The sequence below is a fragment of the Lissotriton vulgaris genome, chromosome 5, assembly GCF_964263255.1.
Source record: "Lissotriton vulgaris chromosome 5, aLisVul1.2, whole genome shotgun sequence".
Classification (NCBI taxonomy): domain Eukaryota; kingdom Metazoa; phylum Chordata; class Amphibia; order Caudata; family Salamandridae; genus Lissotriton; species Lissotriton vulgaris.
Window position 1 is genome coordinate 1,054,635,551 of NC_141693.1, and position 23,406 is coordinate 1,054,658,956.

A 23,406-nucleotide genomic window follows, 5' to 3' on the forward strand; every position below is an offset into this window, starting at 1 on the left:
CATTAAGACTGCTAAACTCCGCCCAAAATCTAGATAAGAGCTGGGACATGTTATAGTGGTAGGCAGAAGTATTAATTGGCAAGAGATCCAAGCTAGGTGTGGAGACCGTTTAAGCTTTTTTAGGTCTCGCCTAGACGAAAGCAAAAGCGAAGCTTTTGCTGTCTATGCGAGACAACTTATGTTGCCACTTTTCTGGGAATATTGTGGACATCAGACTGTTACGAGCTTTTTCTGCTGTAGTCAGGCTGTCACGAGCTTCTCCTTTGGAGATTTGACCTCGTGAGCGCGCCTTGACTGCATCTAATGGGCTGTGCGCTTCCTTTAGTCAGTTTCACTTTGACGCCTGCACTTTCAGAGTGAAATGAAACAATGTGTCTGGTAGTTGTTCCTGTGGAGTGCCTTCTGACCTCGTGAGCGCGCCTTGACTGCATCTAATGTGTGTGGCTTTTTTTTTCAACGTGGCCCTGGCGCTTGCTTCAGTCAGTTTCACTTTTAAGGTGCAGGCGTCAATGGGTCTGGTACTTGTTTTATTTCCATTTAATGCTCTTTGGAACAACAATTTTATATTACTTGTGTGTATTACCACTGGCCAGAATTTCAAAGACTTATATTCACGCAGGTGAAATAATACTATTGTGATTAGGGCCGATTTTTGGAGTCTGACCGTTCAGAGTGCAGAGTGGAGCTTCAGAGTGGAGCTTCAGAGTGGAGCTTCAGAGTGGAGCTTCAGAGTGGAGCTTCAGAGTGGAGCTTCAGAGTGCAGATTCAGAGTGGAGCTTCAGAGTGCAGAGTGGAGCTTCAGAGTGGAGCTTCAGAGTGCAGAGTGGAGCTTCAGAGTGGAGCTTCAGAGTGCAGAGTGGAGCTTCAGAGTGGAGCTTCAGAGTGCAGAGTGGAGCTTCAGAGTGGAGCTTCAGAGTGGAGCTTCAGAGTGGAGCTTCAGAGTGGAGCTTCAGAGTGGAGCTTCAGAGTGCAGAGTGGAGCTTCAGAGTGGAGCTTCAGAGTGCAGAGTGGAGCTTCAGAGTGGAGCTTCAGAGTGGAGCTTCAGAGTGGAGCTTCAGAGTGCAGATTCAGAGTGCAGATTCAGAGTGCAGATTCAGAGTGCAGATTCAGAGTGGAGCTTCAGAGTGCAGAGTGGAGCTTCAGAGTGGAGCTTCAGAGTGCAGAGTGGAGCTTCAGAGTGGAGCTTCAGAGTGCAGAGTGGAGCTTCAGAGTGGAGCTTCAGAGTGGAGCTTCAGAGTGGAGCTTCAGAGTGGAGCTTCAGAGTGGAGCTTCAGAGTGGAGCTTCAGAGTGCAGAGTGGAGCTTCAGAGTGGAGCTTCAGAGTGCAGAGTGGAGCTTCAGAGTGGAGCTTCAGAGTGCAGAGTGGAGCTTCAGAGTATAGCTTCAGAGTGGAGCTTCAGAGTGCAGAGTGGAGCTTCAGAGTGGAGCTTCAGAGTGGAGCTTCAGAGTGGAGCTTCAGAGTGGAGCTTCAGAGTGGAGCTTCAGAGTGGAGCTTCAGAGTGCAGAGTGGAGCTTCAGAGTGGAGCTTCAGAGTGGAGCTTCAGAGTGGAGCTTCAGAGTGGAGCTTCAGAGTGGAGCTTCAGAGTAGAGCTTCAGAGTGCAGAGTGGAGCTTCAGAGTGGAGCTTCAGAGTGCAGATTCAGAGTGGAGCTTCAGAGTGGAGCTTCAGAGTGGAGCTTCAGAGTGCAGAGTGGAGCTTCCGAGTGGAGCTTCAGAGTGGAGCTTCCGAGTGGAGCTTCAGAGTGGAGCTTCAGAGTGCAGAGTGGAGCTTCAGAGTGGAGCTTCAGAGTGCAGAGTGGAGCTTCAGAGTGGAGCTTCAGAGTGGAGCTTCAGAGTGGAGCTTCAGAGTGCAGAGTGGAGCTTCAGAGTGGAGCTTCAGAGTGCAGAGTGGAGCTTCAGAGTGGAGCTTCAGAGTGGAGCTTCAGAGTGCAGAGTGGAGCTTCAGAGTGGAGCTTCAGAGTGCAGAGTGGAGCTTCAGAGTGGAGCTTCAGAGTGCAGAGTGGAGCTTCAGAGTGGAGCTTCAGAGTGGAGCTTCAGAGTGCAGATTCAGAGTGGAGCTTCAGAGTGGAGCTTCAGAGTGGAGCTTCAGAGTGGAGCTTCAGAGTGCAGATTCAGAGTGGAGCTTCAGAGTGCAGAGTGGAGCTTCAGAGTGCAGAGTGGAGCTTCAGAGTGCAGAGTGGAGCTTCAGAGTGCAGAGTGGAGCTTCAGAGTTGAGCTTCAGAGTTGAGCTTCAGAGTTGAGCTTCAGAGTGGAGCTTCAGAGTGGAGCTTCAGAGTGGAGCTTCAGAGTGGAGCTTCCGAGTGGAGCTTCCGAGTGGAGCTTCAGAGTGGAGCTTCCGAGTGGAGCTTCAGAGTGGAGCTTCAGAGTGGAGCTTCAGAGTGGAGCTTCAGAGTGGAGCTTCAGAGTGGAGCTTCCGAGTGGAGCTTCCGAGTGGAGCTTCAGAGTGGAGCTTCAGAGTGGAGCTTCAGAGTGGAGCTTCAGAGTGCAGAGTGGAGCTTCAGAGTGGAGCTTCAGAGTGGAGCTTCAGAGTGGAGCTTCAGAGTGGAGCTTCCGAGTGGAGCTTCCGAGTGGAGCTTCAGAGTGCAGAGTGGAGCTTCAGAGTGGAGCTTCAGTGTGGAGCTTCAGAGTGGAGCTTCAGAGTGGAGCTTCAGAGTGGAGCTTCAGAGTGCAGAGTGGAGCTTCAGAGTGGAGCTTCAGAGTGCAGAGTGGAGCTTCAGAGTGGAGCTTCAGAGTGCAGAGTGGAGCTTCAGAGTGGAGCTTCAGAGTGCAGAGTGGAGCTTCAGAGTGGAGCTTCAAAGTGCAGATTCAGAGTGGAGCTTCAGAGTGCAGAGTGGAGCTTCAGAGTGGAGCTTCAGAGTGCAGAGTGGAGCTTCAGAGTGGAGCTTCAGAGTTGAGCTTCAGAGTGGAGCTTCAGAGTGGAGCTTCAGAGTGGAGCTTCAGAGTGGAGCTTCAGAGTGGAGCTTCAGAGTGGAGCTTCAGAGTGCAGAGTGGAGCTTCAGAGTGGAGCTTCAGAGTGCAGAGTGGAGCTTCAGAGTGGAGCTTCAGAGTGGAGCTTCAGAGTGGAGCTTCAGAGTGGAGCTTCAGAGTGGAGCTTCAGAGTGGAGCTTCAGAGTGCAGAGTGGAGCTTCAGAGTGGAGCTTCAGAGTGCAGAGTGGAGCTTCAGAGTGGAGCTTCAGAGTGCAGAGTGGAGCTTCAGAGTGCAGAGTGGAGCTTCCGAGTGGAGCTTCCGAGTGGAGCTTCCGAGTGGAGCTTCCGAGTGGAGCTTCCGAGTGCAGATTCAGAGTGCAGATTCAGAGTGCAGATTCAGAGTGCAGATTCAGAGTGGAGCTTCAGAGTGGAGCTTCAGAGTGCAGAGTGGAGCTTCAGAGTGGAGCTTCAGAGTGGAGCTTCAGAGTGGAGCTTCAGAGTGGAGCTTCAGAGTGGAGCTTCAGAGTGGAGCTTCCGAGTGGAGCTTCCGAGTGGAGCTTCAGAGTGGAGCTTCAGAGTGGAGCTTCAGAGTGGAGCTTCAGAGTGGAGCTTCAGAGTGGAGCTTCAGAGTGGAGCTTCAGAGTGCAGAGTGGAGCTTCAGAGTGGAGCTTCAGAGTGGAGCTTCAGAGTGGAGCTTCAGAGTGGAGCTTCAGAGTGCAGAGTGGAGCTTCAGAGTGGAGCTTCAAAGTGCAGATTCAGAGTGGAGCTTCAGAGTGCAGAGTGGAGCTTCAGAGTGGAGCTTCAGAGTGCAGAGTGGAGCTTCAGAGTGGAGCTTCAGAGTGGAGCTTCAGAGTGGAGCTTCAGAGTGGAGCTTCAGAGTGGAGCTTCAGAGTGCAGAGTGGAGCTTCAGAGTGGAGCTTCAGAGTGGAGCTTCAGAGTGGAGCTTCAGAGTGGAGCTTCAGAGTGCAGAGTGGAGCTTCAGAGTGGAGCTTCAGAGTGCAGAGTGGAGCTTCAGAGTGCAGAGTGGAGCTTCCGAGTGGAGCTTCCGAGTGGAGCTTCCGAGTGGAGCTTCCGAGTGGAGCTTCCGAGTGCAGATTCAGAGTGGAGCTTCAGAGTGGAGCTTCAGAGTGCAGAGTGGAGCTTCAGAGTGCAGAGTGGAGCTTCAGAGTGGAGCTTCAGAGTGGAGCTTCCGAGTGGAGCTTCAGAGTGGAGCTTCCGAGTGGAGATTCAGAGTGGAGCTTCAGAGTGGAGCTTCAGAGTGCAGAGTGGAGCTTCAGAGTGGAGCTTCAGAGTGCAGATTCAGAGTGGAGCTTCAGAGTGGAGCTTCAGAGTGGAGCTTCAGAGTGGAGCTTCAGAGTGCAGAGTGGAGCTTCAGAGTGGAGCTTCAGAGTGGAGCTTCAGAGTGGAGCTTCAGAGTGGAGCTTCAGAGTGGAGCTTCAGAGTGCAGAGTGGAGCTTCAGAGTGCAGAGTGGAGCTTCAGAGTGGAGCTTCAGAGTGGAGCTTCCGAGTGGAGCTTCCGAGTGGAGCTTCCGAGTGGAGCTTCAGAGTGGAGCTTCAGAGTGGAGCTTCAGAGTGGAGCTTCCGAGTGGAGCTTCCGAGTGGAGCTTCAGAGTGGAGCTTCAGAGTGGAGCTTCAGATTGCAGATTCAGAGTGCAGATTCAGAGTGGAGCTTCAGAGTGCAGAGTGGAGCTTCAGAGTGGAGCTTCAGAGTGGAGCTTCAGAGTGGAGCTTCAGAGTGGAGCTTCAGAGTGGAGCTTCAGAGTGGAGCTTCAGAGTGGAGCTTCAGAGTGCAGAGTGGAGCTTCAGAGTGGAGCTTCAGAGTGGAGCTTCAGAGTGCAGAGTGGAGCTTCAGAGTGGAGCTTCAGAGTGGAGCTTCAGAGTGGAGCTTCAGAGTGGAGCTTCAGAGTGGAGCTTCAGAGTGCAGAGTGGAGCTTCAGAGTGGAGCTTCAGAGTGCAGAGTGGAGCTTCAGAGTGGAGCTTCAGAGTGCAGAGTGGAGCTTCAGAGTGGAGCTTCAGAGTGGAGCTTCAGAGTGGAGCTTCAGAGTGGAGCTTCAGAGTGGAGCTTCAGAGTGGAGCTTCAGAGTTCAGATTCAGAGTGGAGCTTCAGAGTGGAGCTTCAGAGTGCAGAGTGGAGCTGCAGATTTAGAGTGGAGCTGCAGATTTAGAGTGGAGCTGCAGATTTAGAGTGGAGCTGCAGATTTAGAGTGGAGCTTCAGAGTGCAGAGTGGAGCTTCAGAGTGCAGAGTGGAGCTTCAGCGTGGAGCTTCAGAGTGGAGCTTCAGAGTGCAGAGTGGAGCTTCAGAGTGGAGCTTCAGAGTGCAGAGTGGAGCTTCAGAGTGGAGCTTCAGAGTGGAGCTTCAGAGTGCAGATTCAGAGTGGAGCTTCAGAGTGCAGAGTGGAGCTTCAGAGTGGAGCTTCAGAGTGGAGCTTCAGAGTGGAGCTTCAGAGTGGAGCTTCAGAGTGCAGAGTGGAGCTTCAGAGTGCAGCTTCAGAGTGGAGCTTCAGAGTGCAGATTCAGAGTGGAGCTTCAGAGTGCAGATTCAGAGTGCAGATTCAGAGTGCAGATTCAGAGTGCAGATTCAGAGTGCAGATTCAGAGTGGAGCTTCAGAGTGCAGATTCAGAGTGGAGCTTCAGAGTGGAGCTTCAGAGTGCAGAGTGGAGCTTCAGAGTGGAGCTTCAGAGTGGAGCTTCAGAGTGGAGCTTCAGAGTGGAGCTTCAGAGTGGAGCTTCAGAGTGCAGAGTGGAGCTTCAGAGTGGAGCTTCAGAGTGGAGCTTCAGAGTGCAGAGTGGAGCTTCAGAGTGGAGCTTCAGAGTGCAGAGTGGAGCTTCAGAGTGGAGCTTCAGAGTGGAGCTTCCGAGTGGAGCTTCCGAGTGGAGATTCAGAGTGGAGCTTCAGAGTGGAGCTTCAGAGTGCAGAGTGGAGCTTCAGAGTGGAGCTTCAGAGTGCAGATTCAGAGTGGAGCTTCAGAGTGGAGCTTCAGAGTGGAGCTTCAGAGTTGAGCTTCAGAGTGCAGAGTGGAGCTTCAGAGTGGACCTTCAGAGTGGAGCTTCAGAGTGGAGCTTCAGAGTGCAGAGTGGAGCTTCAGAGTGCAGAGTGGAGCTTCAGAGTGCAGAGTGGAGCTTCAGAGTGGAGCTTCAGAGTGGAGCTTCCGAGTGGAGCTTCCGAGTGGAGCTTCCGAGTGGAGCTTCCGAGTGGAGCTTCAGAGTGGAGCTTCAGAGTGGAGCTTCAGCGTGCAGAGTGGAGCTTCAGAGTGGAGCTTCAGAGTGGAGCTTCAGAGTGCAGAGTGGAGCTTCAGAGTGGAGCTTCAGAGTGGAGCTTCAGAGTGGAGCTTCAGAGTGGAGCTTCAGAGTGGAGCTTCAGAGTGGAGCTTCAGAGTTCAGATTCAGAGTGGAGCTTCAGAGTGGAGCTTCAGAGTTCAGATTCAGAGTGGAGCTTCAGAGTGGAGCTTCAGAGTTCAGATTCAGAGTGGAGCTTCAGAGTGGAGCTTCAGAGTGCAGAGTGGAGCTGCAGATTTAGAGTGGAGCTGCAGATTTAGAGTGGAGCTGCAGATTTAGAGTGGAGCTTCAGAGTGCAGAGTGGAGCTTCAGAGTGCAGAGTGGAGCTTCAGCGTGGAGCTTCAGAGTGGAGCTTCAGAGTGCAGAGTGGAGCTTCAGAGTGGAGCTTCAGAGTGCAGAGTGGAGCTTCAGAGTGGAGCTTCAGAGTGCAGATTCAGAGTGGAGCTTCAGAGTGCAGAGTGGAGCTTCAGAGTGGAGCTTCAGAGTGCAGAGTGGAGCTTCAGAGTGCAGCTTCAGAGTGGAGCTTCAGAGTGCAGATTCAGAGTGGAGCTTCAGAGTGCAGATTCAGAGTGCAGATTCAGAGTGCAGATTCAGAGTGCAGATTCAGAGTGCAGATTCAGAGTGCAGATTCAGAGTGGAGCTTCAGAGTGCAGATTCAGAGTGGAGCTTCAGAGTGCAGAGTGGAGCTTCAGAGTGGAGCTTCAGAGTGGAGCTTCAGAGTGGAGCTTCAGAGTGGAGCTTCAGAGTGCAGAGTGGAGCTTCAGAGTGGAGCTTCAGAGTGGAGCTTCAGAGTGCAGAGTGGAGCTTCAGAGTGGAGCTTCAGAGTGCAGAGTGGAGCTTCAGAGTGGAGCTTCAGAGTGGAGCTTCCGAGTGGAGCTTCCGAGTGGAGCTTCAGAGTGGAGCTTCAGAGTGGAGCTTCAGAGTGCAGAGTGGAGCTTCAGAGTGGAGCTTCAGAGTGCAGATTCAGAGTGGAGCTTCAGAGTGGAGCTTCAGAGTGGAGCTTCAGAGTGGAGCTTCAGAGTGCAGAGTGGAGCTTCAGAGTGGAGCTTCAGAGTGGAGCTTCAGAGTGGAGCTTCAGAGTGCAGAGTGGAGCTTCAGCGTGGAGCTTCAGAGTGGAGCTTCAGAGTGCAGAGTGGAGCTTCAGAGTGGAGCTTCAGAGTGCAGAGTGGAGCTTCAGAGTGGAGCTTCAGAGTGCAGATTCAGAGTGGAGCTTCAGAGTGCAGAGTGGAGCTTCAGAGTGGAGCTTCAGAGTGCAGAGTGGAGCTTCAGAGTGCAGCTTCAGAGTGGAGCTTCAGAGTGCAGATTCAGAGTGGAGCTTCAGAGTGCAGATTCAGAGTGCAGATTCAGAGTGCAGATTCAGAGTGCAGATTCAGAGTGCAGATTCAGAGTGGAGCTTCAGAGTGCAGATTCAGAGTGGAGCTTCAGAGTGCAGAGTGGAGCTTCAGAGTGGAGCTTCAGAGTGGAGCTTCAGAGTGGAGCTTCAGAGTGGAGCTTCAGAGTGCAGAGTGGAGCTTCAGAGTGGAGCTTCAGAGTGGAGCTTCAGAGTGCAGAGTGGAGCTTCAGAGTGGAGCTTCAGAGTGCAGAGTGGAGCTTCAGAGTGGAGCTTCAGAGTGGAGCTTCAGAGTGGAGCTTCAGAGTGGAGCTTCCGAGTGGAGCTTCCGAGTGGAGATTCAGAGTGGAGCTTCAGAGTGGAGCTTCAGAGTGCAGAGTGGAGCTTCAGAGTGGAGCTTCAGAGTGCAGATTCAGAGTGGAGCTTCAGGAGTGGAGCTTCAGAGTGGAGCTTCAGAGTGCAGAGTGGAGCTTCAGAGTGCAGAGTGGAGCTTCAGAGTGCAGAGTGGAGCTTCAGAGTGCAGAGTGGAGCTTCCGAGTGGAGCTTCCGAGTGGAGATTCAGAGTGGAGCTTCAGAGTGGAGCTTCAGAGTGCAGAGTGGAGCTTCAGAGTGGAGCTTCAGAGTGCAGCTTCAGAGTGGAGCTTCAGAGTGGAGCTTCAGAGTGGAGCTTCAGAGTGCAGAGTGGAGCTTCAGAGTGCAGAGTGGAGCTTCAGAGTGCAGAGTGGAGCTTCAGAGTGTCAAGAGCAATGCCAATAGCTCTAACTTTAACAAAGGCAAAACCATTGCATTGTAAATGCTTGTTATTTTACCGAATCACATGCTCATGCTGCTGCCTGGTTTGTCTACATGCACACAGGCAGAATCACTCGGTACAAAATGGCTCCTGTTCACTCGTCAGTACGGTCTTGCGCCGCCCCACCTTCCCCCTGCCAAATACATTCATTCCAAATACTGCTTATTTTCATATCAGACTGACTTCTCACATCTGGGATAGCAGGGGCACCTTCCACAGTGATTAGTGCTTCACAAAAAATAATTCTCGGCTAGCGCTCAGAAGCCTTGAAGCTTTGATTGAATGACACTGCAGTTTGATGCCCCGCTCGTTTTTTGATGCTATGCGTTCCAGACACTGATTTTATTAAGACTCACTTGGAGCTCTAAACTGTCACTTGATCTTTCTTTGGGTCATTTCGTTTGCCCGGAAGGACTAACATATCTGTGAAACCCTCTTCTTTTATAGTTTGAGCATCGTCTTCGTTTAGCAGGATAACATTATACATTTGAAAATACAAATATCCGGGAAGAACAGAGAGCAAATCTCCGCGATGTTGGGCATTCTCCTATCATAAAGGAAGCGTGTTGGTGGGACCTGTGGCATCTAACGCATCATTTAACCCTATATGCGTGGGCACCTACCACAATAATGTATAGGATGAGTTTGTTCCGTTCCCGTTTTTAATTTGATGTAAAACTCAAATCACTGCACACTCTCTACTACACACTCTACTACACACTCTCTACTACAGTCACTACTCTCTACTACACATTCTGCTACACACTCTCTACTACAGTCACTACTCTCTGCTACGCACTCTACTCTCTACTACACTCTACTACACACTCTCTACTACACACTCTACTACACACTCTCTACTACAGTCACTACTCTCTGCTACGCACTCTACTCTCTACTACACACTCTACTACACACTCTACTACACACTCTCTACTACAGTCGCTACTCTCTACTACACACTGTACTACACACTCTACTACAGTCACTACTCTCTACTACACACTACTACACACTCTCTACTACAGTCACTACTCTCTACTACACACTCACTACACACTCACTACTACAGCCACTACTCTCTTCGACACACTCTATACTAGACACTCTCTACTACACACTATCTACTACAGTCACTACTCTCTACTACACACTGTACTACACACTCTACTACAGTCACTACTCTCTACTACACACTACTACACACTCTCTACTACAGTCACTACTCTCTACTACACACTCTACTACACACTCACTACACACTCACTACTACAGCCACTACTCTCTTCGACACACTCTATACTAGACACTCTCTACTACACACTATCTACTACAGTCACTACTTACTACACACTATCTACTACAGTCACTACTTACTACACACTCTACTACACACTCTACTACACACTCTACTACACACTCTACTACACACTCTACTACACACTCTACATTACACACTCTACATTACACACTCTACATTACACACTCTACATTACACACTCTCTACTACACACTCTACTACACACTCTACTACACTCTACTACACACTCTACTACACTCTACTACACTCTACTACACTCTACTACACTCTACTACACACTCTGCTACACACACGCTCTACTACACACTCTACTACACACACGCTCTACTACACACTCTACTACACACCCTCTACTACACACCCTCTACTACACACCCTCTACTACTCTCTACTACTCTACTACACATTCTCTACTACTCTACTACACACTCACTACTTTCTACTACACTCTACTACAGACTCTCCACTCTCTACTCCACACTCTCTACTCCACACTCTCTTCTTCAATCTCTCTACCTCAATCTCTCTAATTCAATCTCTCTACCTCAATCTCTCTACTTCAATCTCTCTACTTCAATCTCTCTACTTCAATCTCTCTACTTCACATTCTGTATTACACACTCTCTACTACACACTCACTACTCTCTACTACACACTCTCTACTACACACTCTACTACACTCCCTACTACACATTCTCCTACACACTCTACTACACACTCTACTACACACTCACCACTCTACTACACACTCACCACTTTACTACACACTCACTAGTCTCTACTGCTCACTCTACTACACACTCTCTACTACACACTCTCTACTACACACTCTCTACTACACACTCTACTACACACTCACTACTCTCTACTACACACTCACTACTCTCTACTACACACTCACTACTCTCTACTACACACTCACTACTCTCTACTACACACTCTACTACTCACTTACTACTCTCTACTCACTCTCTACTACTCACTACTACTCTCTCTACTACTCACTACTACTCTCTCTACTACTCACTCTCTACTACTCACTCTCTACTGCTCATGACAATGCCATTTATTTATCTGTTTCCAAAACCAACACATAAATAAAACATTTGTCATTTACAATGCCAAAAGCGCAAACTTTTGCAAAGGCGAGACCGTTGCATTGTAAATGCTTGTTTTGTGTGTGGGGCGGTGTGGAATCTTCAGATTATACATCTATTGAAAAAATATTGTCCCCCCATTTAGCAAAGGTTCAACATCTACAATTGCTGATCTTTTTAGAACAAAGCTAAGAGGGATGAGAAATTGGTACAGACTTTTACGGAGTCAAGGGGAGTGCCTCTTAGTAAAATGTTTCCTAGACAAGATTATTCAGGCAACGCAGTGTACTTTCTCTGAGCTCAAGTGGCAGGCGATCTCGCAATGTCATTTTTGTCACACTGGATGGCATACTATACTCCCAAAGAGCTTCTTAAAATGCATCCAGAAGTAGAGGATAGATACTTTTTGTTGCTAGTAACTGGGAGCAGGAGGCTGGCTTCATATTTATTTTACCTGCCTGATGTTAACACAGTTTTGGGAGAGAGTTTTTGCCGCTCTTAGCCTTGGCCTACAGAGAAGACGCGAACCAGAGACAACAGTAGTGCTTTTTGGATTAGCAAGGCAGAGAAAAAACTTGCCAATGTCTAAAGGGTAGGAAACATTTATACCAACCGCCTCTGTAGTGGCATCATCCTTGATTCTCCAGAACTGGAGGACAACAAAAGTATCAGCCTACCTAGAATGGCATAGTAAAATGTTTCGAAAAAATAATTAGAAGAGGCCTACACTAAAAGGTTGGTGCCATTGCTGTATGGAAATATATGGATGAAGTAGAAAGCCTGCAAGTGTGAAAGCGGGATAAATATTGCACTCAAGGAATTATTTAGCCGTATTTGCACTTTATAATGAGTCGTCGGCTGCTGAACCCGAGTTGATGCACTTTAGTAAGGTTTGGAGTCATTTTATTGGGAGGCAGGGATAAATACACTTTATGGGAGTCAACAGCACTGCACTTTAAGGCCAAATGTATTAATGAATGTGTTTAATAAAAGACGCTTGATTAATGCAAATTGATTTACTTTTTAATATAAGAAGATGTGTCTTGAATGTCGCCCCGCACGGTGCACTTCTACATTAGCTAAAGCAACAACAGGAAATATAACATTGAAGCAATAATGGCTCCCAGTCTTTTAAATGAATGTGTTTATTGTTGGAACCGAGTTTATGTTTTATGTATTATGTGTTGATTTATCTTATGCTTCTGCTCAATCAGAAAAAAAAAATGACTTAATTATGACCTGCATGGCAACTGTTATATGAGGTGCATGTTTGCCCTCTCTCATCTTCTATGTGCCCAGTTCTCATGCATGTGTACAGTGCATGACGCTTGCATGCCAATAGTGTGCCTGTCCTATTGCTCCCACTGAACATTGAACATTTACTTAGTATGCAACAGAACATACTCTGCTCTGTCCAGATCCGAGGTGTTCAGTTGGGCCCTAGTTGTCACCAGTTGCCTCCATACCTTCAGTTATTCAGTCATCTAGTGCACCCCCTCTAGCTGCTGTACTTGTTTATTCAATTTGTTCATCTTCTATTTTGTGTCCTTAATATAGGCCAGAGACGTGGCTATCGCGTATTCCTAGCCACTGCTTTCAGGGCATCTTATTATGCTTCAATGGAAGAGCCACAATTACTATTAGTTATTAAGTAGTGATGGATGGTCTCTACCAAGTTTTCCATTGGTGGTGGGCAATCTTGCTCGAGAGAGATTGCACCTTTTGGATTCTGTCCTGCTGAGTGTTGCTTGGGCAGTGTGGATCCAGCAGATGTCTAAACAGACCCTCCACATATTCCTCTACATTTCTTCCTTCTTTGCCTAGGGGAACCCCTCAAATTTTTATATTATACTATTATGGCATGTTGTCATTTCCAGGACATCCAATGAGTCTTGGAGGATGATATTCTGTTCTTTTAATGTGAGAAGTTCCCGCTTTACAAACTCCTAAACCACCTCTCTGCAGCCTCTATGCACCTCAAGTACGAGTCTGTCATACATCTTGCCTGTTTCTCTTTCTTTTATATATCAGATTTCATTTTTCAGGTCTCTATCCAAACCAGTTGTTTCCTCATTGATGTTAGAGAGCAAGTTTTCCAGATATGGGTGTATGAAGTGCTCTTCCATTCTTTCCTCTTCCTGCTTCAGCGCTATCTGTTTTATTCCTTCACTGGGAGTTGGGATCAGTATTGATGGATTGAAGAAGCTTATCTTTAAGGGAGCCATCATTTTGCTCTTAGACACCATTCCTCTCCTAGTGTGCAGGGCTGCATGACGGGGAGGGTTTATAAAAGGCTCCACAGAGTCTTTGTTGCCTTGTCACCCTTTATTCTCAGCAAAGGCTTACAGCTGAGGGTAACACCCCAGAATCTGCAGAAGGCCCTTTCAGCGGATTATTGTTTGGCCTCCACTGCCGTTGATGCATCCATGTGTAGTGTAAGATACCTGCTACCATGCACTGGGGGCTGACTCCAAGGATGACGCAGCTTCTTTTTACTAGATAGGGATTCCTGCAGTAGGACTGGGGTCTCGCTTTTCTGTGGTGAGGTCACAGAGTCCCACTCTGTCTGTGCTGCCCCCAGTGTTCAACATTGTCACTAATGTGGCTTAGCCCTTTAATTCTATTACAAGTGTTTGTCTTGTTGGGACGGCTCAGAGTGCCGCAGTCTCTCCTCACTAGGCCTGTGTGCCTTCCATCTGTGAACTCTGGAAGTCGGGACGCAGTCCCACCTTGTCAGTGAGGCGCTTTTGAATCACCAACATCCTCCAGGGAACAACTCTGCCACACAAGCCCTGTTTCACCCATTAGACCCCAGGGCTGCTCAGGATGATTTAGCTGTTGTGACTGCATTTCTCCACGTCCCTCACCTGCAGTTCTCTTGGATGGAGACTGCCAGCTGTTTTCCCACTCCCCCCCAATTTTCCAGCTGCACTTTCTCTGTATAAGCATGGCTGGTGGCCCAGCTTCGATGTGTGGCAGTGGTTACCATTTTATAACTCTACTTCAATGGACTGCTGGTGATGACAGCCCTGCCCTTCCTCTGGTTTGTGGTTGCCCCTATGTAGTAGGTCAAAAGCCGGTGGCTCTTCCTTGTTCCCTGCCTCCAGGTTTAAGCCTTGTCCATGTGGGACTTCGTGTGCTGCTTCACTGCCCGGGTGCCATTTTCTTATGCCAACTAAGGAGTGTATTTTTGCCTCCTGTTCCCTTTGCTTCACTTTTGCATCTGCCCAGCCCCAGCAGTTCAATGACCACCAGGAGCCGGCCTCCACCCTAATGTGGCAATGTGGTGAGCAAAGAAGGAGAAGGTGCGCCTGCTGATGTCCCATCTTGACTCCCGCTACATCCCCCCACCCAACTGTGTTATAATAGTGACAATTTGGGCACTTTCCTCTTTAGTTTATCCAGGATTACAATAATTGGGCCACAATAACACTATTTGTGAACAATGTTTAATTTCTAGCTTATTAAAGTATGTCTCTCTCACACCTTAGTATCCTTCTTCTTATATTTAGATGCAGGCGTAACTTGTTTTGTTGATTTTTGAACAATGTAATAGTAAATATACAGAGCTACATGGTTCTGAATACATCTTTACCTTCTTTACAGAGTCTAAGGAAAATGGCCATTATAACAACTCATCTTCAGTATCAGTAAGTGTTATTTCTGGGTGGAGGTAATGATTTACTTTTAAACTGTTGTTACAAAGCTTCTGCATTAAACATTGTACCCACTTGTAAGTGATTGCGTAAGATTAACATTTGAGAGAATCTGTCATTGAATTCAGAGAGTTATAGGCAGGAATAACTACATGTACCCAAACAAGGCCATAGAGGCATACTACTTAATACTGAGGGCTATCAAGGCAAGATGATAGACAGGTGGGGTGCATGTGACCTCTTCCAAGCTCGTATCTCATGCCTTTCTGAATGTTTAGGCTATTGCGAAAGCTAGCCCAAAAACGTGAATAATCCACATTTAAATATTTTGCACACATTCAGAACCTTGGACACTGTGTTAGTAATTGACCTAAAACACTCTGCCAGAATGTACAAATTAATATTTTATATCATATGACATTTTCCCTTGATAATTTGTAAATGTTCACGCCATCTTGAAAGTTCTGATTTAGAAGATGGGGAAACAAGTATTTGGACATTTTCTCTCTTAATAAGGCCATTATTGTGCATCCTGAAGAGCTGTCTTATTTTTTTAATGTTTTAATTGTTTTCTTTTACCCTTTATGCAGACAAGAAGCCATTCAGAAGAAGTAAGTTTTTGACCCTCGTACCTCCCTCTAGCTTCAGTTGTGACTGCTTTATCTGACTGCTTTATCGAGCAAAGGCTATGGGTTGTTTTTTTCAGTTGTCCCACTCGAATTCTATAATTGCACCCACTGCAACCGATTAATATAAACTGTCTGAACTTTATCTCTTACCCATCTTCATAAGCTAAGTGCAGTGTTACGTTATGTGTGTTTGTATAGCACACAACTCACCCAGGAGTAGATCCTGGCATTAAGGCAGGAGTTGTATGGGTCGAGCCAGGGCCTGGGGTAGGTGAAGAGCCAGGTTTTAACTTTCTTGTGGAATTCAAGAACTGAAGAGCTGACTCTGATTTGCAGGGGCTGCAGGCTTTAGGAGCGAGGTAGGAGGGCGCACAACCACAGGATCTGGTACAGTGTATTTAGGTTTTGCGTATGAGTAGGAGTCCCGCTGCGCGGAGGTGCCTGGTAGGATTGTGAAAGTTTATGGAGTTTATACAATGTTGTGTACGACTTTATATTTGGACATGAAGAGTTCTTCTTTGTGAATTTGGAGCCAGTGCTGCTCTTTGAGGTGTGGGGTGGGAGGTTGAGGGTGAGCCTGGCCACCGAGTTTTGTATGTTCAGACGTTTTCTTGTAAGGTGAGCATTGATTCAAACATAGAGTGCTTTGCATAAGTACAGCTTGCTGATGATGAGGGCTTGTGTGATGATTCTGGAAGTGTTGGTGGGGAGCCATTTGAAGTGTGTGGAAGCAGGAGATGGAAACTGCATTCAGTTGACCGGTCATGGTGAATTAGTTTTTAATTACTATTCCTACGTTCTTTGTGGGTGTCCGGAACGGGTTTGAGTCCGAGTTTGGCAAGCCACCAGTTGGGAGTCCCGGAATGAGCTGTTTTTGCCAAAGATTACCAGTACAGTCTTATCTGTGTTGGGTTTGAGGCAGTTGTTTTTCATCCATCTGGAGACCTCGGTCATGAAGTTTGCAGAAACTGGTCTGGATAATTGCCGTCTTGTCAGAGAGGGAAAGTAAGAGCTGGTTGTCGCCAGGGTAGGATGCAACCTTGATTTTGTGGGTGAGGAGAATGCTGATAAGTGGAGTCATGTAGGTGTTGAACAGGGTTGGGCATTGTGAGAATGCTAGTGGAATTCCGTGGATGAGGTTGATGGTGTCCGAGGTGAGGGGCTCTAGGCTGAACAACTGGGTGCGGTGTGTTAGGAAGGAGGAAATCCAGAAAAGTGCGGATCCTTGGAAGCTGGCTACATGCAGTTGTTGGATAAGGATAGAATGGAAGACTGTGTCGAAGACTGCAGGAAGGTCCAGTAGAATGAGGGCTGTAGTGTCACTTCTGACCATGATGATCCGGATGCCACCCTTGGCGGCAAAGAGGATAGTTTCTGTAATGTGGTTGGGACTGGATTCGGATTGTCAAGACTAGAACACAGATGGAAACAAAATCAGAATGACACTGACAAGAGCACCTACAAATCCGTCCCTTGACGCTACCATCGGCAAATAAAAGCCACCAAATGCTCTAAACTCACTGGCCAAATTGAAAGCAGCACCTATCTTTTGTCGGGTGCAGTAGCAGGGAAATAAGCTGCAATTGGCTAGTGCCTTCAGATCTGCTAAGGGTTTCTTGAGGAGGGGGGTACTGTGGGATGTTTCCAGGTATTCCAGGTACTTGGATGTGATGATTGAGTCATCCAGGATCAGGGTGAGGGCTGCACTGAAGGAGTCTAGTCCTTTGATGAAGACATGGTGAGGACTGGGTTCCAAAGTGTGCTCCAGAGCAGGTGTCTTCAGTCGGTCGACTGCAAGCTACCAGTAGCTCGCAATCACCTTCAGAGTAGCTCACAGTAAATAAGCACAAGGTCAATAATTAAGTGTTGTGTTTTTCTTTTAAAGTTATGGGTGCGCTGTGTTTATTTTACATTATTATCATCAGACAACAGATAGCGGAGCCTGATAATGAGCAGCACTCCAGATTTATGACCTAGGGTGGGGCCTGAGGTGAACACTGAAGCCCTAAGGTATTTAACTCTTAAATAAAAGTCCTTGTCTCGATATTGGATCTGAGAACATAATAATGTTTCTGAATGCTTTTAGATTCGAGAAAATAAAAACTTAAGTCTTCATTAAAATGTCCTCCTATTTCAAAATGTCGCATTTACAAGTAGGAGGTATTTTGCTCCCAGTAGCCCATAAATATCGTGCCATATTTATACCAGAAAAATATAGTAACAATGTTTTTTAAATGGGAGAAATTTAAGGTGAATGACAATGTTTCTATAAAACATTACATTTTAATGTTTTTCTCCACTTTTAATTAAGCCAATTACTGCTTAATGTTTTAAGAAGCATGTTTCATCACTGTAAATTCCTCCCCTTTGAACCAGTGACTGTATTTTGTTGTTATAAATATGTCACCTTGTCTACAGGCCACTGGGAGCAACATGCCTGCTGTTAGTAAAATTGGTGAAAATGTAAATGTTTTTTTTAAGGAGTCCATATAAACACAAAGTTAACTCTTCAGTTTAAATGTCTTTAATTTCAAAGTGTTGCTTTTACACACAGCAGGAATCTTGCACCCAGTGGCTCTAAATACAGTGCCATATTCATAACTGAAAAATATAGCTATTTGTTTTAAATTAGAGGGATTTAAAGTGCAGAGAAATGTTCCACATTATGTCATTTGTTAGAACTTTTTTCTGCATCTTAAGTTTCTCCCATATTAAAAATTTTTTCTATGTTTGTGTTATACATGTAACGGTGTCACATATGGAGAAAGGAATGTCCTGTGCCATAAGTACATATGACACAGGCTCTCAGTCGCCTATACACATATTACCCATTCAAGCACACACATATTTATACATCCCCACAGACCATGCTCTCACTGACACATATGGCAGCCCTGCAAAACATGAAACTACTTGAGGTTAGTATAGTAACTGCTATCCATTTGCAGTTCAGACTTTTATGGAAAAGGTCATCAAAAGATTTTTAAGAGGTTGTCTCACCCTTAACTTATCAAGGCTGCTTCATCATTTGATGACCTCTCACAATGGAGTAGGAGCAATGCCACTCCAGCGGACTCAACTGAGGGAAGCTATTCTTCATCTTGGGAGTTCTTAGAAGTCTATTGCCTGGGCAATGCTTTGGGTCGTGTTGATTTGGCAGAAAAACCAGCTTTAACAATTCCTAGGGGTATACTCGAAACCTACTTTACTGCCGAGGACCTCTGATATGGTTAAAATCATGGAAGTCCGGTCATAATGTGAAAAGCAATGAATCACTAGACCTCTGAAGGAAACTACAATTACCAACATGTTTCGACCTCTATGTTAGCTTATATAATCTTCTTCAGGGTAAAGATAAACTTAAAAGTGGTATATAATCACACCATGCATGCAGGGTATAAACTAAAACCCTACCAATCCCTTATACTAATAGAACGAACTGAGATATACTATAATACCGGATTCATTGCAAACTGTGGGGGGGGGGAGTGTCCTCTTCGTAGTCACACATTCTTTAGAAGGATGATGCTTCTAGTAAACCTAAAAGATTTTCTTGCAGCTATAGGTGTTGCCTTCAATTCCGTCTGTGAGTGTGGAGCATTTGGTTACTCTAATTTGCTGATGGTAGCATACGAGGGCGGATATTTGAATGCTCTTGTCGGTGTCCTTCTGACTTTGTCTCCATCTGTGAATAAGTTGCTTGCAGTAGTGTTTGGTGAGCCTGAGCTCTGATGCGTACCCGCTTGCTTTCAGTTTGGTCCTCATGGCTTTTTTGGCTTTGAGCGAAGCAATGGTGTCTGTGCTTGCAGTGGTCCAGGTGTTGAAGTTTGAGAAACATTTGGGGAGGTTGTTGTTGTATTGAGGCTTGTGGTATAGAAGTTCATAAGACCAGAATGTTTCTGAGATCTTGTTCTAGTCCGTCAATAAGATATGGGGATGGTGTTTCTGCAGTGGTGTGGGATTGGTATGCTGAAGTTGACAAGGGCGTAGGTCCGTCCAGGGGAACGTGTCGGCATGTCTACTCTGATGTTGCTGGTGAAGGTGAATTCCAATAGGTGTCTGGCGTCGTGTTTTGGGCCTTCCACTCACTGGGTGAGTCCGAGATTGGACCGGTCCTAGAGGAAGTTGGTCGTGTTGGTATGGGTGATGTCCTCTAGGTGGTAGTTGGTGTTGCCAAGGATGATGAAGGCACTGGCATCGAGGATTGGGAAGCAAAATATGTGATGGTGCTTCTGAAATTAGCACTTTGTCCCTTGGGGGCAGTAGACGAGTATGTAGTTAGCAGTGATGATGAATTTGAAGGTCAAGTGTTCCATGATGCTGGTGGTGCTTTCTGAGGTTGTGGCGCATTGGATGAATTCTTTGGAGATGGTAGCCTTTCTGCCTCTTGGTCTGTCCTGTCCTGTCTTGCAATCTTGTATCCAGAGTGGATTGCTGAGTTGATGGCGGGGCCCAGCGAGGGAGTTAGCCAAAATCCATCGAGAAGAGCAAGTCTTGTTAGCGATTGTGTAGCAGACCATAAAGTTTGGTCGCGTGTTTAGTGAGGGAGCAAGTGTTGAGTATGTAGGACTTGGAGGGGTGTGGTGTAGTAGATGTTGGGTGTGTGTTGAGTGTGGGGTGAAGTGAGGTGGGTTAAGGAGTATGCATGTAAACTGGCAGATTGCGTACCTCCAGTTCTGGGGAAGGCGCAGCAGCAGTAGCACTGGGAGATGCAACCAGACTACTTACACAATAAATTATATAGGTAAAGACAACTTATCTGGCATACTCTGTGGCACTAATTTCTAAGCATTGGCACATTTTAATTAGCTTATTATTGATATAAACAGGCTTTTAGTACATTAGATGGCACCATGCAAAATATTATTCAACAAAAGTCGTCGTATTTTTGTCGTATTGAAAAACATTTGCAAACATTCCTTGGAATGTTTGGGCCCACTTTCACAGTAAATTATTCAGTCTGAAACATATACAGGGTAACACTCTGCTGAAAGTAAACTTAATTACGTAACTTTATTTTGACTAGGTACTAAAGCTGTTAAGTCGGTTATCCTTTCATGCAAGTTGATATTTAGATCCACCATTTCAAGAAGCTTATTGAATATTTGGCGGAGTTATGAGGACATGGAAAATGTGTAAAGACTAATGAACCTTAATTCTAACTTTCGTTTATGTTAAGTATTAAAAATGCTCCACGAAGCACATGTTAACTGTGTCATTTTATTTTTAAACTATTTTGTTTTAATTGGTTCTGGTTACTATATTCCCAGTGGTGGGAACATAATTTTGTTGAAGCATTTGAAATATTCTGTGACTTCTTTGTCTTCATTTAACATGCTCCCTACTATCATTGACCACAAAATTAGCAGTTGGGCTAGATCTCCGTTTACACCTATTTAATCTGAATAATATGTTGTCCGTCTTATTTTTAGTGTCAGACAGTCTTCAAACTTGCAGGACCAGTTGAATCACCTCCTCAGATGAGAAAACCGAGACGGAGTGATAAAGGAACGGTTACATCCCATTGTCTCACGCCACGCTCCTAGTTTCATGACGCATTATTTAATGTGCTGAAAAGGAGGACATACAATGTGAATGAACTTTTGTCCGCTAAAAGGCCCTTATTTAAATAAAGGAACCTCTGCTGGATGGCCTTCTCTACTATCAAACAATAGTGTTATCAGTGTTTATATTGTATGGCTTTTGTTTCATTCTCGGTTAACTTTGAGAAGCATGTTTGAGTGATTCAATATCGTGTCTTAGTACTAAAAAGGGAGCCCCTATTTCCTTCAGTTATAGCACGTTTACAGTTAATAATTTCCTAATTTGAAACCTCCGTTTACAAATTATGACAATAAGAGGTTTTTAAACTACAATCCCTTGATGTGGAGAACAACAATAATTGTCAAAATGTTTGAGTAGAACACCCAATATATGAACGTTTACATTGATTTGCTCGGAACATTCACTTAGCTTTTAAGTTTTTTAATGGAAATTTTGATCATTGTATGTTCAGCACTCCTCGTTTAGGGGGTTTAAAGAGCTGTTGATAATTGTAAGCAGCAGATTTTGGCGACTGCATACTTTATCAAGGACTGTCTGGCTGCAGGTGCCGTGAAGGGGCATGAACTGACTGTTCTTAGGGCCTGATTTAGATGTTGGCAGTACCGTAACAGAGTGGGCATTTTTGGCAGTCTTCCCACTTCCCTACCGGCCACCGCTCGAACAGCAGTGCCAGGGTTTTTGTGATGCATTAAAAAAAAAGAGACACAACAAAGAAAACATGCAGAACGAAAGTGCAAATTGGTATGTGTATTTTCCCATTTAGAAATGTGATCTGCCATCTGAAAATGAATAGAAAGTCAATACCATTCTGGAAAAAAATGATCAATAAGAAAAGATAGCGAATAGTATTTCTTATATATTGCATTTGCTGCTGCACGTTTCCTTCTTTGTAGCATTATGATCTTCCAAATAATGGCGTTCAGTTTATCATGTTAGTAAGGGCTCAGCTGAATGAGCCATCTTGTCCATTCAAGATCAAAAGATCATTACATTATCACACCATAATGTTTTCACCAATCTGGTCATCTTCAATGATGTGATTTTCATGTAATAGTTTTTGCCTTCAATTCAGTGTTCCATGGTAGAAAGGATCTAAAGTAATTATCTTTTAGTATGGGTAGTGTGTATAATGTTACAAAACGAATGAGTGTACATTTTAAAATACAAGCATATGACTCATAATGTGGACTCCACTTTCAATAAACAAGCTTTTAAAGCAATAATACATCTTTTTGAATAAAAATATTTCTCAATGGTGATCTAGAACCGTCTTGACATTGATTTTGGACAGAATATTGTAATATATTGATTCATGAAATTTGCCACAACACGTTATATCTTAACATAATACATTGATCAAAAGAATTTCTTATTAACAGTACAAGGTACCTACTCCCACAATCATACTAAAAAAGTCACTATGACATTTAGTGACTATTCTTTCATCCATGCAGCTGTGATACAGTTGAATGTAGACTGATCTGTAAAGACCAGAACCACACTATTCCAGGTGGCTCTAGGTATACCTGCGGGGACGAGAACTTTAGGGGTATACTTTCATTCAACATGTTCTGCCTTTCCCATATTTTAATTATAGATGCACTGAATCTAAATACCACACCTGTTAGTTATTCATATTTCTGATTCGGTTACCTTCGTACAAAATATATTTCGAAAAAATATTTACATTTCAGGGAAATGAAAAATTGTTGATTGCCCTACTTTGACCCAGATCAAGGTGCCACATTTTAATTTATAACAAGTAGTAGTTTTTCAAAAAATTAATAATTAAACAAATGCAGTAAAGTATTATGCATTTTTTATATTGCCTAGAAAATTAATTGAGAGGACACCAGAACAGCATCGTAAAAAATACATTGACTGCCAAGGTTTGTTTTCCCTTTGTCATTTATTTTCACCATACAGAACTAGCCTCCAATAAAAAGTAATTAAATCTTCTATGGTCAGCTTTAGGTTTATATGGGGTCACAGTCCATCCCCATCGGTCACTAGCATACTAGAACACCCTTACGTCTAACTACACAATTTACAACATTCATAACCTAACAACTGCCTAGTTCCTTGTCCTGATAAAAGTGTGTTAACTCTCTAGTTAGCTGAAATGTGTCAGAATTATTTTGAAAACTCTTGGATATCCCCCAAACAAGGATAATGTATGCCATGCTAAACAAAACTGTAACAGTGCTAGTCTATATTAGGTGCACTGTATGAAATATGTTTATATGAACTGAACTGTTTTCACATTTTAAAAGCAATGCTAATGTAATTATGAACCAACTATTGCATTCCGTGTATACAAATGTAATGTTTTGTTTGCCCCTTTCACCTTTTGTTTTTGATTATAAACTAAATAAAATATGATTGTCTTTGAAACCACACGAGTTACAACCATTGCATTCCACTGAGTTTTCCAACTATGCAACAATGCTTCATAAGGAGGGAACTAGAGATCTGGACTAGAAGAGTCCCATCCATGAAAGCCTTATGGGAGGGAGATGTATGCTTGGTCAGAAATAAATCCACACAGTAAACTTTTTGTGTCAGCTAAGCCTCTATAAAATAGCCAGCTAATTAATCTGCTCTAAACAAGGTAACAGGCAAGGCAAAAATGAAATAAGAAAATCTAGACCTCGTTCCCCCGCCCCCCCCCCCCCGAGAATCAGTATACAGTTAAACACCTGCTATGTGAACAGAGTTAGTAACATATTAGCAATATAGCAACATGTTCTTCGGTGTGCTTCATTGTATTTAATATTTTAAGGAACAGAGTAACTTCACCTTCCCAAGTGTTGTTTTGAAGTGAAGGAGTTGA

At 45.2% G+C, this 23,406-nt stretch overlaps 1 protein-coding gene across 2 annotated transcripts in view; it reads left to right on the forward strand.

The window, feature by feature from the left end:
• The window catches only part of BORCS7 (BLOC-1 related complex subunit 7), a 76,504-nt gene extending 53,537 nt beyond the window's left edge, over positions 1–22,967 (forward strand). The window contains exons 3-5 of one of the 2 annotated variants that reach the window (XM_086922706.1): positions 14,330–14,373; positions 14,970–14,990; positions 20,441–22,967. In XM_086922706.1, the coding sequence (XP_086778832.1) occupies positions 14,330–14,373; positions 14,970–14,990; positions 20,441–20,492 (117 nt within the window). In that variant the 3' untranslated portion in view covers positions 20,493–22,967. The remainder of the gene's footprint in view (positions 1–14,329; positions 14,374–14,969; positions 14,991–20,440) is intronic. The other variant, XM_086922707.1, reaches the window with a different exon arrangement.
• Positions 22,968–23,406: the final 439 nt, after the last annotated feature.